The sequence below is a fragment of the Aquarana catesbeiana genome, linkage group LG13 (assembly GCF_042186555.1).
Source record: "Aquarana catesbeiana isolate 2022-GZ linkage group LG13, ASM4218655v1, whole genome shotgun sequence".
In the NCBI taxonomy this organism is placed as follows: Eukaryota; Metazoa; Chordata; class Amphibia; order Anura; family Ranidae; genus Aquarana; species Aquarana catesbeiana.
The window spans coordinates 182,631,932-182,644,854 of record NC_133336.1 but is presented as its reverse complement, the minus strand read 5'-3'; the positions used below and the strand labels follow the sequence as shown (position 1 = coordinate 182,644,854).

The 12,923-nt window shown below is 43.4% G+C and overlaps 1 protein-coding gene across 3 annotated transcripts in view; it reads right to left on the bottom strand.

Annotated features, from left to right (window-relative positions):
* LOC141117114 (coagulation factor XIII B chain-like) overlaps window positions 1-12,923 on the bottom strand; it is a 124,278-nt gene that overhangs the window by 65,687 nt on the left and 45,668 nt on the right. For 2 of the 3 annotated variants that reach the window (XM_073609739.1, XM_073609740.1), the window contains exons 10-13: window positions 11,009-11,188; window positions 7,484-7,693; window positions 5,737-5,916; window positions 2,098-2,307 (exon numbers count right to left, since the gene is read on the bottom strand). In XM_073609739.1, the coding sequence (XP_073465840.1) occupies window positions 2,098-2,307; window positions 5,737-5,916; window positions 7,484-7,693; window positions 11,009-11,188 (780 nt within the window). The remainder of the gene's footprint in view (window positions 1-2,097; window positions 2,308-5,736; window positions 5,917-7,483; window positions 7,694-11,008; window positions 11,189-12,923) is intronic. The other variant, XM_073609741.1, reaches the window with a different exon arrangement.

Below are 12,923 nucleotides of genomic sequence, written 5' to 3'. Positions count from 1 at the left end.
CTTACCAATGGTTTAGTACTCACCACCACTGTCTGTCAATTCCTCCACTGGCTTCTGACTGACCAAAAAATAAATTTCAAAATACTAACAACAACCTACAAAGCCATTTACAACTCTACCGTGAACTGCATCTCCAATCTTGTCTAAATATATCTCCTAAATCATCCTTTCCGCTGCTCCCAAGACCTACTGGTCTCCAGATCCATTGTGTCCTCCTCCGAACCTTATCTTCAGAACTTCTCCAGAGCCTCTCCCTTCCTCTGGAACTCTCTACCCCAATACGTCCAGCTATCTTCCATTCTATCCATCTTTTAGGAGATCCCTAACAACTCCTCTTTTCAGGAAAGCTTATCTCATCTCTACTTAAAAACTGAACTTTTAATAGTTCTATCAGCTCATCCTTCTCACAGGTATTATCTTTTGTACCACTTTCCTCTCTCTATTAGATTGTAAGCTCTCACGAGCAGGACCCTCCTTACCCTCTTGTATAGAATTGTATTGTATTGTAACTGTACTGTCTCTCTTTATATTGTAAAGTGCTGTGCAAACTGTTGGTGCCTTTAAAAACCCCTATAATATTAATAATAACAATCACTGCCTAACAAAATGTACAGCAGGCTGCATTCTAAATGGAGCATTTTAGAATGTGGGTAATGTTAAGGTACACTACATACCTGTACACTATATTACAAAAAGTATTAGGACGCCTACCCTTACATGCACATAAATTTTAATGGCATCCCAGTCTTAGTCCGTAGGGTTCAATATTGAGTTGGCCCACCCCTTGCAGCTATAACAGCTTCAACTCTACTGGGAAAGCTGTCCACAAGGTTTAGGAGTGCGTCTATGGGAATGTTTGACCATTCTTCCAGAAGCACATTTGTGAGGTTAGGCACTAATGTGGACGGGAAGGCCTGGCTCGCAGTCTCCGCTCTAATTCATCCCAAAGGTGTTCTATCGGGTTGAAGTCAGGACTCTGTGCAGGTCAGTCAAGTTCCTCCACCAAAACTCACTCATCCATGTCTTTATGGACCTTGCTTTGTGCACTGGTGCGCAGTTATGTTGGAACAAGAAGGGGCCATCCCCAAACTGCTCCCACAAAGTTAGGAGCATGATATTGTCCAAAATGTCTTGGTATGCTGACTCCTTAAGAGTTCCCTTCACTGAAACTAAGGGGCCTACACCCTACACCATAATCCTCCCTCCACCAAATGATTTGGACCAGTGCACAAAGCAAGGTCCATAAAGACACGGTTGAGTGAGTTTGGGGTGGAGGAACTTGACTGGCTTGCATGTCCTAGCCTCAACCCGATAGAACACCTTTGGGATGAATTAAAGCGGAGACTGCGAGCCAGGCCTTCTTGTCCACATCAGTGCCGGACCTCACAAATGCGCTTCTGGAAGAATGGTCAAACATTTCCATAGACACACTCCTTAAACTTGTGGATGGCCTTCCCAGAAGAGTTGAGGAGTTATAGCTGAAAAGGGTGGGCCAACTCATTATTGAACCCTACGGACTAAGACTGGGATGCCATTAAAGTTCATGTGCATGTAAAGGCAGGCGTCCCAATACTTTTGGTAATATAGTGTATATATGACTCAAAAATGTGTGTTTTAATAAGCAAGTACCTGTTGTACATATTCAGTCAAAGGAATAGCTAGGGCCTTATGCACATGAGTGTATGGATTTATGCTGTCAGAAGGTGGCAGAAAATATGCCTCTAAATGCGTAAATGTGTATTTACATGCCTATGATGTTCTGAAGTTTTTGATCATAAGCTAATTCTATTGGCTGGAATATTCATGTACTCATTCACTAGAATAAATGTATGCCCGTTTTCGTGGAAAAGATGCAAAAATGTGTGCTTGGGCCATTTTTTTGTGCCTCAGAAGACATAAAAACCTCTGCATGAGCACATTAACAAACATGCAAGTGCATTTAGTGGTGGAAAAAAATCCCAAATGCCTCTGAATAGGGTTTTTTTTGAGCCTGTGTGAATGAGGCCTTAGACACGGTCTCTGAAATATAACATACATACAGAGGAATATATTACATAGACGATCATAAAAGTATTTAGTAGGCAATCTGCTACTCACCTTCCTTTAAGCATTTTGGGTATTTTAGCACACCTTCCAAGCACTGAATCCTCAGACTTTTTTCATCGGGAATGCCATATCCAGGTGTGCACTCAAATGTTATGCTATCAAGATTCTCAGAGTATATTTCCTTCATGTTATCCTCTGGAGATGCATATTTCAACCTAATGTTGTTTTGTAACATTTCAGTTGATCTCACAATACAAGACGCTGCAAGTGAGTAGAGAACACATACAATAAATATGTCAATATGTTACAGCAGGGGTCTCCAAACCTTCTCAACAAAGGGGCAGTATATTGTCCTTTGGACTTTAGAGGGGCTGAAATGTGGCCATTGGTAATAGAAAAATGAATGCCCTATCTTTGGTATATCAGTGGGAGAAATTGTGCTCCAACATTGGCATCATTGGGAGGAATTATGCCCCTTCATTAGTGTCACTGGGCCACATTGTTGGTGTCATTGGGAGAAATAATTGTGCCCCATTATTGGCCCCTTCATTGTGTCAGTGGATGAAATAATGTCCCAAGATCCGGTTAAAAGCAAGCAAAGGGCTGCATCTGGGCCCTGGGACACAATTTGGAGACCACTGGGCTACAGGATAGAAAGAAGATGAAAGAAAATTCTTGAAAATGTACCATACATTTGGGTACAGCATACTGGTAACTAATGTGAGACCAGAGGCCACCAAATCTAGACATGGAAGAACGCATGCACTTACCCTAGGTTCACATCTATGCGGCTACGCTTGATGCGTTTTTCAGGTTTTGCAGTGCGTTTTGCTTTTTTTAAACCCTCCTTTTTTTATGTGTTTTTGCATGCAGTTTTCATACATTTTGCGTTTTACGTTTTTTTTTCTTCTCTTTAAACACACTGTAAACACACTGTATATATCTGGTTGCTAAGGAGGGGGCCGGGAAGCCAGCTGCTGCATCCTTAACAATCGATGAGTCATCAGCTGTCAGCTGGGTTCCTTTCTGACAACTCAATGTAAAAAAACAAAATTGCCAGCAAAAACAAAATCTCGAAAAAAATGGCGTGGGGTCCCCCCCCCAAGGTCCATACCAGCACATACCACCCCCCATCATGTTAAAATATTTAAAAAAATGGTGTGGGGTCCCCCCAAAATCCATACCAGACCCTTAACCGAGCATGCAGGAAAAGTAGGGGACAAGCGAGGGCCCCCCTCCTGAACCATACCAGGCCTCATGTGGTCAACATGCGGGGGGGGACAGGTGCTTGTTGATGGGGACAAGGTCCTCTTCCCGACAACCCTGGCTGGTGGTTATCGGGGTCTGCGGGAGGGGGCTTACCAGAATCTAGATCCCAGTCCCCCCTATGTGAATGGGCATCAGGTACATCGTACCCCTACCCATTCACCGCAAAAAGCAGTGAAATGTAAAAAACAAAAACAAAAGCAGGTTTTTGTCAAGTCCGAGCCGTCTTCTCCTGCTGCTGTCTGCTCCTGGTGATGTCATCGGATGGCCACACCCCATTGCTATATAAGAGATACCAGACAGCGGGCGACAACACAATGGAGGAAGACAGCCAAGGAAGAAGACAGCAGTGGGAGAAGACAGCAGCGCGTGAAAACAGCACTAGGAGAAGACGGAAGCGGGAGAAGACAGCACTGGGAGAAGACAGAAGTGGGAGAAGACAGCACTGGGAGCAGACGGAAGCGGGAGAAGACAGCACTGGGAGAAGACAGAAGTAGGAGAAGACAGCACTGGGAGAAGACGGAAGTAGGAGAAGACAGCAGCGGGAGAAGATGGTTCAGAGCTATTTTTTAATAAAGGACTTGTCAAAAACTGTCTCTTGTTTTTTTTTTACATTTCACTGCTTTTTGGGGTGAATGAGTAAAGGTACGATGTACCCGATACCCATTCACATGGGGAGGGCACCCATCCCCCCCATGTTGAGGGTATGTGGCCTGGTATGGTTCTGGAGGGAGGGATGCACTCGTTCGTCCCCTCCCTTTCCTGACCTGCTGGGCTGCATGCTCAAGTAAGGGTCTGGTTTGGATTTTGGGGGGACCCCACGCCATTTTCTAAAAAAGATTTTGGCGTGGGGGGCTTCCCTCCGAATCCATACTAGACCTGAAGGGCCTTGTATGGTCCTGGGGGGGACCCCACGCCGTTTTTTTCTGGTGCAATTCCATTGCACCAGAAATTACACGCAAAGCGCAGAAAAAAAGTCCCCGACCCTTTTCAAAAACGCACCAGCCGCAAAACGCATAGATGTGAACGTGTACCATAGGAAACCATGTTAAATGGACTGCAGTGTGTTTCTGCAAACTGCAAAATGCACTAAAAATGCATAGGTGTGAACCTAGGGTTATACCGGCTGAGTCCCCACCCAAATGATAACCTTGTGAGATAGCCACTTCTCACTCATGGGAACATTAGGTGACAACTGTGGTCCCAGGAAGACCCAATTATTAATACTTCTCCCATAGCCAAAAATGTAATGGGCATGTATTTTGAGAAAATCAATAATCAGTTGACAGAATGGGAGGAGGACCAGGAGACTGCTGGTTCTAAGGAGCCTCGCTACTGCTATATCTACTGGTCTCTGAGCCTGACTCCAGATTGTGACACCACCACATATTTACAGTCTCCTGAAGAAGTGAATGTTGTTCATGAAATGTGTAGAGAGCTGTTACAGTGCATTTCTGATTAAGAATGGGGCAATATTTACAGCAGGAACACGCCATATTATCCACTGGCTCTTCAAGACCTGTATCTTTTTTTTTTGGCCATTGGGCGACCAATGATAATGTAACTGGATTTACATCATACCATCTATCTGAACACTTAGCATTTTACATGCCGGTAGTGTACACTGCAGTGCTTTTTTGGCAGAAGAGAAATACAATGTAACTTCTGCTAAAAAAAAAAAAAAAAAAAACCCAAAAAACAATACCTTCAAGCATTTTTTGTGTGGTGGGCTTTAAAGGATAGGTTCACTTTTTGTAACATGTTACATGTTACACCCATATTCAGGGTGTAACATGGAACATACAACAAATGTACCGGCCCCCGCACCCCCCTGAATCAATTTTGACAGCTAGCGGGAGATCTCCCCCGCTAGCTGTCATAAACGAAAATAAAGAAAAACGTAATTTCTAACAAGTTTTCCATGACACCAAGAGAAAAGTGGTGACAGGGGAGGAAACTCCAGCTGATTGACAGCCTTGGCTCTGTTCCCGTGAGCTGTGTGAAGGGGGGTTTGTCCCTTTCCGTCCAATCAGCTCTCAGAGCTCTCCTCACTGAGCTCTGCAGAGTGTGACTTCAGCTCTCTGTCCCCTTTTTTTTCTGAACTCTCAGACAAGCTTAAAATATTCAGCACTTTATATTGATGTAGAGAAGAGAAGACTGCAGATAAATAGGTACAACTTATATACGAGGATTTGTTTTATCTCTGTATCACCTGAGACCAGTGACTTCACTAATTATATGGAAGGGTTTCCAACCATTTAAATTCTACTGTGAGTGAATCTGCTTTGCCCTGCATTCGTTTTATTCCCTGTGATTAATCCGTATAGGTGCAAGACCTTTAATGAGCAGAACGAGTGATGTTTAAAAGTCAAAAGAGAAATGCAAAAAGTCAAAAACAGACATTTGAGATTATTGTAAACTTACTTGTAGAGATGCATTTTGGGTAATTTATGTGCCTTCTTTCACATTTGCCTTCCAGACTATTCAGTGGCACCATTCCTTCAGTGCATTCAAATACAACCGGTTGTCCATTTTCAATCACAGTGCCTTTATTGTATCGAATGTGATTTAAGGCCATTTCATGTTGTTGTATTACACAGAAACCTAGAGCCAAACAAATATCCATACATGTGTATAAATATCATAGAAGCATTTGAAATGGTATTATCTATGTAACACCCTCTAGTGTGCCACTAGTGCCAGTGTAGGCAAATTTAAACTATGACTCATGGTAAATTATGTGAGTCAGAAATTGGGTTGGGTTATTGGAGGTCAGGCTGAATGGCTTTACAGATGCAGGTCTCCTGTACCTCCCCCTGGTAGAAGCTTCTGGAAGTTAGAAGGCGGAGGCCAGGAAGTTCCTAGTCCTCAAGGGACTTTTGCCACTGATTTGCATTTGCTCCAAAGCTTAGTAAATGACTTCTGACTTCCATCATCCAATCATGTGCAAGCAAAAATGCTGTTTTTTTTTCTTCTTGCATGTGATTGGGTATTCACATGCAAGGAGAATTTGCATTGAAGAAAATTGAAGCTTTACCTCATTAACTAAACTCTGACGCAAATTCCCTTGCAGAATGCGACTGGATTTGCAAAGTACACAGTCTATTTGCCTTTAGTAAATCAACACTTAAGAGTCCATATATGCTATGTGCAGTAACTGGAGGTTTCCAACTCTGGATCAATGCCAGTCACCATCACCACTGTATGTCAATCCCTCCACTGTTTTCCAATTACCCAATTAATAAACAACCCCACACCATAATCCCCCCTCCACCAACTGATTTGGACCAGTGCTAAAAAAAAAGGTCCATAAAGACATGGATGAGTGAGTTTGGGGTGGAGGAACTTGACTGGTCTGCACAGAGTCCTGACCTCAACCCGATAGAACACCTTTGGGGTGAATTATAGCGGAGACTGCGAGCCAGGCCTTCTTGTCCACATCAGTACCTGACCTCACAAATGCTCTTCTGGAAGAATGGTCAAACATTTCCATAGACACAGTCCTAAACCTTATGGATGGCCTTTCCAGAAGAGTTGAGGAGTTATAGCTGCAAAGGGTGGGCCAACTCATTATTGAACCCTACGGACTGAGACTGGGATGCCATTAAAGTTCATGTGCGTGTAAAGGCAGGCGTCCTGATACTTTTGGTAATATAGTGTATATATGACTCAAAAATGTGTGTTTTTATAAGCAAGTACCTGTTGTACATATTCAGTCAAAGGAATAGCTAAGGCCTTATGCACATGAGTGTATGGATTTATGCTGTCAGAAGGTGGCCGAAAATATGCCTCTAAATACCTAAATGTGTATTCACATGCCTATGATGTTTTGAAGTTTTTGAGCATAAGCTAATTCTATTGGCTGGAATATTCATGTACTCATTCACTAGAAAAAATGTATGCCCGTTTTCATGGAAAAGATGCAAAAATGTGTGCTTGGGCCATTTTTTTGTGCCTCAGAAGCCATAAAAACCTCTGCATGAGCACATTAACAAACATGGAAGTGCATTTAGTGGTGGAAAAAAATCCCAAATGCCTCTGAATGGGGTTTTTTTTTGAGCCTGTGTGAATGAGGCCTTAGACACGGTCTCTGAAATATAACATACATACAGAGAAGTAATGTATTACATAGACAATCATAAAAGTATTTAGTAGGCAATCTGCTACTCACCTTCCTTTAAGCATTTTGGGTATTTTAGCACACCTTCCAAGCACTGAATCCTCAGACTTTTTTCATCGGGAATGCCATATCCAGGTGTGCACTCGAATGTTATGCTATCAAGATTCTCAGAGTATATTTCCTTCATGTTATCCTCTGGAGATGCATATTTCAGCCTAATGTTGTTTTGTAACATTTCAGTTGATCTCACAATACAAGACGCTGCAATTGAGTAGAGAACACATACAATAAATATGTCAATATGTTACAGCAGGGATCTCCAAACCTTCTCAACAAAGGGGCAGTATATTGTCCTTTGGACTTTAGAGGGGCTGAAATGTGGCCATTGGTAATAGAAACATGAATGCCCTATCTTTGGTATATCAGTGGGAGAAATTGTGCTCCAACATTGGCATCATTTGGAGGAAATATGCCTCTTCATTAGTGTCTCTGGGCCACATTGTTGGTGTCATCGGGAGAAATAATTGTGCCCCATCATTGGCCCCTTCGTTGTGTCAGTGGATGAAATAATGTCCCAAGATCTGGTTAAAAGCAAGCAAAGGGCTGCATCTGGGCCCTGGGACACAATTTGGAGACCACTGTGCTACAGGATAGAACGAAGATGAAAGAAAATTCTTGAAAATGTACCATACATTTGGGTACAGCATACTGGTAACTAATGTGAGACCAGAGGCCACCAAATCTAGACATGGAAGAACGCATGCACTTACCCTAGGTTCACATCTATGCGGCTACGCTTGATGCGTTTTTCAGGTTTTGCAGTGTGTTTTGCTTTTTTTAAAAATTCCTTTTTTTATGTGTTTTTGCATGCAGTTTTCATACATTTTGCGTTTTATGTTTTTTTCTTCTTCTCTTTAAACACACTGTAAACACACTGTATATATCTGGTTGCTAAGGAGGGGGCCGGGAAGCCAGCTGCTGCATCCTTAACAATTGATGAGTCATCAGCTGTCAGCTGGGTTCCTTTCTGATAGCTCAATGTAAAAAAACAAAATTGCCAGCAAAAACAAAATCTCGAAAAAAACGGCGTGGGGTCCCCCCCCCAAGGTCCATACCAGCACATACCAGCCCCCATGTCAAAATATTAAAAAAAATGGTGTGGGTCCCCCCAAAATCCATACCAGCCCCTTAACCGAGCATGCAGGAAAAGGAGGGGACAAGCGAGGGCCCCCCTCCTGAACCATACCAGGCCTCATGCGGTCAACATGGGGGGGGGGGGAGACAGGTGCTTGTTGATGGGGACAAGGTCCTCTTCCCGACAACCCTGGCTGGTGGTTATCATGGTCTGCGGGAGGGGGCTTATCAAAAACTAGATCCCAGTCCCCCCTATGTGAATGGGCATCAGGTACATCGTACCCCTACCCATTCATCGCAAAAAGCAGCGAAGTGTAAAAAAAAAAAAAAAAAAAAAAAAAAAGCAGGTTTTTGACAAGTCCGAGCCGTCTTCTCCTGCTGCCGTCTGCTCCTGGTGACGTCATTGGATGGCCACACCCCATGGCTATGTAAGAGATACCAGACAGCGAGCGACAACACAACGGAGGAAGACAGCCAAGGAAGAAGACAGCAGTGGGAGAAGACAGCAGCGCATGAAAACAGCACTGGGAGAAGACGGAAGCGGGAGAAGACAGCACTGGGAGAAGACAGAAGTAGGAGAAGACAGCACTGGGAGAAGACAGAAGTAGGAGAAGACAGCACTGGGAGAAGACGGAAGTAGGAGAAGACAGCAGAGGGAGAAGATGGCTCAGAGCTATTTTTTAATAAAGGACTTGTCAAAAACTGGCTCTTGTTTTTTTTTACATTTCACTGCTTTTTGGGGTGAATGAGTAAAGGTACGATGTACCCGATACCTATTCACATGGGGAGGGCACCCATCCCCCCCATGTTGAGGGTATGTGGCCTGGTATGGTTCAGGAGGGGGGGTGCACTTGTTCGTCCCCTCCCTTTCCTGACCTGCCAGGCTACATGCTCGGATAAGGGTCTGGTATGGATTTTGGGGGGACCCCACGCCATTTTCTAAAAAAGTTCTTTTTCTGGTGCAATTCCATTGTAGTCTATTACACGCAAAGTGCAGAAAAAAAGTCCCCGACCCTTTTCAAAAACACACCGGACGCAAAACGCATAGATGTGAACGTGTACCATAGGAAACCATGTTAAATGGACTGTAGTGGGTTTCTGCAAACTGCAAAATGCACTAAAAACGCATAGGTGTGAACCTAGGGTTATACCGGCTGAGTCCCCACCCAAATGATAACCTTGTGAGATAGCCACTTCTCACTCACGGGAACATTAGGTGACAACTGTGGTCCCAGGAAGACCCAATTATTAATACTTCTCCCATAGCCAAAAATATAATGGGCATGTATTGTGAGAAAATCAATAATCAGTTGACAGAATGGGAGGAGGACCAGGAGACTGCTGGTTCTAAGGAGCCTCGCTACTGCTATAGCTACTGGTCTCTGAGCCTGACTCCAGATTGTGACACCACCACACATTTACAGTCTCCTGAAGAAGTGAATGTTGTTCATGAAATGTGTAGAGAGCTGTTACAGTACATTTCTGATTAAGAATGGGGCAATATTTACAGCAGGAACACGCCATATTTTCCACTGGTTCTTCAAGACCGGTATGTTTTTTTTTTGCCCATTGGGCGACCAATAATGATGTAACTTGATTTACATTATACCACCTATCTGAACACGTAGCATCTTACATGCCGGTAGTGTACACGGCAGTACTTTTTTGGCAGAAGAGAAATACAATGTAACTTCTGCTAAAATAAAAAAACCAAAAAACAATACCTCCAAGCATTTTTTGTGTGGTGGGCTTTAAAGGATAGATTCACTTTTTGTAACATGTTACATGTTACACCCATATTCAGGGTGTAACATGGAACATACAACAAATGTACCAGCCCCCGCACCCCCCTGAATCAATTTTGACAGCTAGCGGGAGATCTCCCCGCTAGCTGTCATAAACGAAAATAAAGAAAAACGTAATTTCTGACAAGTTTTCCTGACACCAAGAGAAAAAAAGGTAACAGGGGAGGAAACTCCAGCTGATTGACAGCCTCGGCTCTGTTCCCGTGAGCTGTGTGAAGGGGGGTTTGTCCTTTTCCGTCCAATCAGCTCTCAGAGCTCTCCGCACTGAGCTCTGCAGAGTGTGACTTCAGCTCTCAACCCCCTTTTTTTCTGAACTCTCAGACAAGCTTAAAATATTCAGCACTTTATATTGATGTAGAGAAGAGAAGACTGCAGATAAATAGGTACAACTTATATACGAGGATTTGTTTTATCTCATGTATCACCTGAGACCAGTCACTTCACTAAATATATTGAAGGGTTTCCAACCATTTAAATTCTACTGTGAGTGAATCTGCTTTGCCCTGCATTCGTTTTATTCCCTGTGATTAATCCGTATAGGTGAAAGACCTTTAATGAGCAGAACGAGTGATGTTCAAAAGTCAAAAGAGAAATGCAAAAAATCAAAAACAGACATTTGAGATTATTGTAAACTTACTTGTAGAGATGCATTTTGGGTAATTTATGTGTCTTCTTTCACATTTGCCTTCCAGATTATTCAGTGGCACCATTCCTTCAGCGCATTCAAATACAACTGATTGTCCATTTTCAATCACAGTGCCTTTATTGTATCGAATGTGCTTTAAGGCCATTTCATGTTGTTGTATTACACAGAAACCTAGAGCCAAACAAATATCCATACATGTGAAAAATTTCATTAGAGCATTTGAAATGGTATTATCTATGCAACACCCTCTAGTGTGCCACTAGTGCCAGTGTAGGCAAATTTAAACTATGACTCATGGTAAATTATGTGAGTCAGAAATTGGGTTGGGTTATTGGAGGTCAGGCTGAATGGCTTTACAGATGCAGGTCTCCTGTACCTCCCCCTGGTAGAAGCTTCTGGAAGTTAGAAGGCGGAGGCCAGGAAGTTCCTATTCCTCAAGGGACTTTTGCCACTGATTTGCATTTGCTCCAAAGCTTAGTAAATGAGGGGAAGCTCTTCTGACTTCCATCATCCAATCATGTGCAAGCAAAAATGCTGTTTTTTTCTTCTTGCATGTGATTGGGTATTCACATACAAGGAGAATTTGCATTGAAGAAAATTTAAGCTTTACCTCATTAACTAAACTCTGACGCAAATTCCCTTGCAGAATGCGACTGGATTTGCAAAGTACACAGTCTATTTGCCTTTAGTAAATCAACACTTAAGCGTCCGTATATGCTATGTGCAGTAACTGGAGGTTTCCCACTCTGGATCAATGCCAGTCACCATCACCACTGTATGTCAATCCCTCCACTGTTTTCCAATTACCCAACTAATAAAATTAAAAATACTAACAACAACATACAAAGCCATTTACAACACTGCCCTGAGCTACATCACCAAAGTTATTAGCTTTTGTACCACTTGGGAGCATGATATTGTCCAGAATGTCTTGGTATGTTGACTCCTTAAGATTTCCCTTCATTGGAACTAAGAGGTCAAGCCCAAACCCTAAAAAACAACCCCACACCATAATCCCCCCTCCACCAACTGATTTGGACCAGTGCTAAAAAAAAAGGCCCATAAAGACATGGATGAGTGAGTTTGGGGTGGAAGAACTTGCCTGGCCTGCATAGAGTCCTGACCTCAACCCGATAGAACACCTTTGGGATGAATTATAGAGGAAACTGCCAGCCAGGCCTTCTCATCCAACAGCAGTGCCTGACCTCACAAATGTGCTTCTGGAAGAATGGTCAAACATTCCCATAGACACACTCCTAAACCTTTTGGATGGCTGTTATAGCTGCAAAGGGTGGGCCAACTCAATATTGAACCCTACGGACTAAGACTGGGATGCCATTAAAGCTCATGTGTGTGTAAAGACAGGCGTCCCAATACTAAACAAGGGGACCCCCAGATCCCGGCCTCCCCCCCTGTGTGAATTGGTAATGGGGTACCCAATCGTACCCCTACCATTTCACAAAAAAAGAGACAGCTTGGGACAAGTCCTTTATTAAAAAATAGAGAAATAAAAATGTCCCACGATGTAAGTTCACGCCGCCCAACAGACCGAAAAAGAAAAAAGAAAAAGCCGCAACCGATCCGCTTCTATGGGAGGCTCCCGCCGAGTGATGAGTCTTCTCTGTGACAGTTCTTATATTACTGAGGGCGGGGCCACCCGATGACATAACCACGTGACTCCGCCACGGGGCCTTCCCTATGGCTTCCCCATGGCATCAGAGGGGGGCGGGGCCACCTGTTTACATCACCGGGTGGCCCTGTCACAGAGAAGATGCATCACTCGACGGGAGCTTCCCATGGAGGCGGATTGTGTCTTTTTTTTTTTTTTGGTCCGTCGGGCGGCGTAAACTTACATCGTGGGACATTTTTGTTTTTTTATTTTTTAATAAAGGACTTGTCTCAAGCT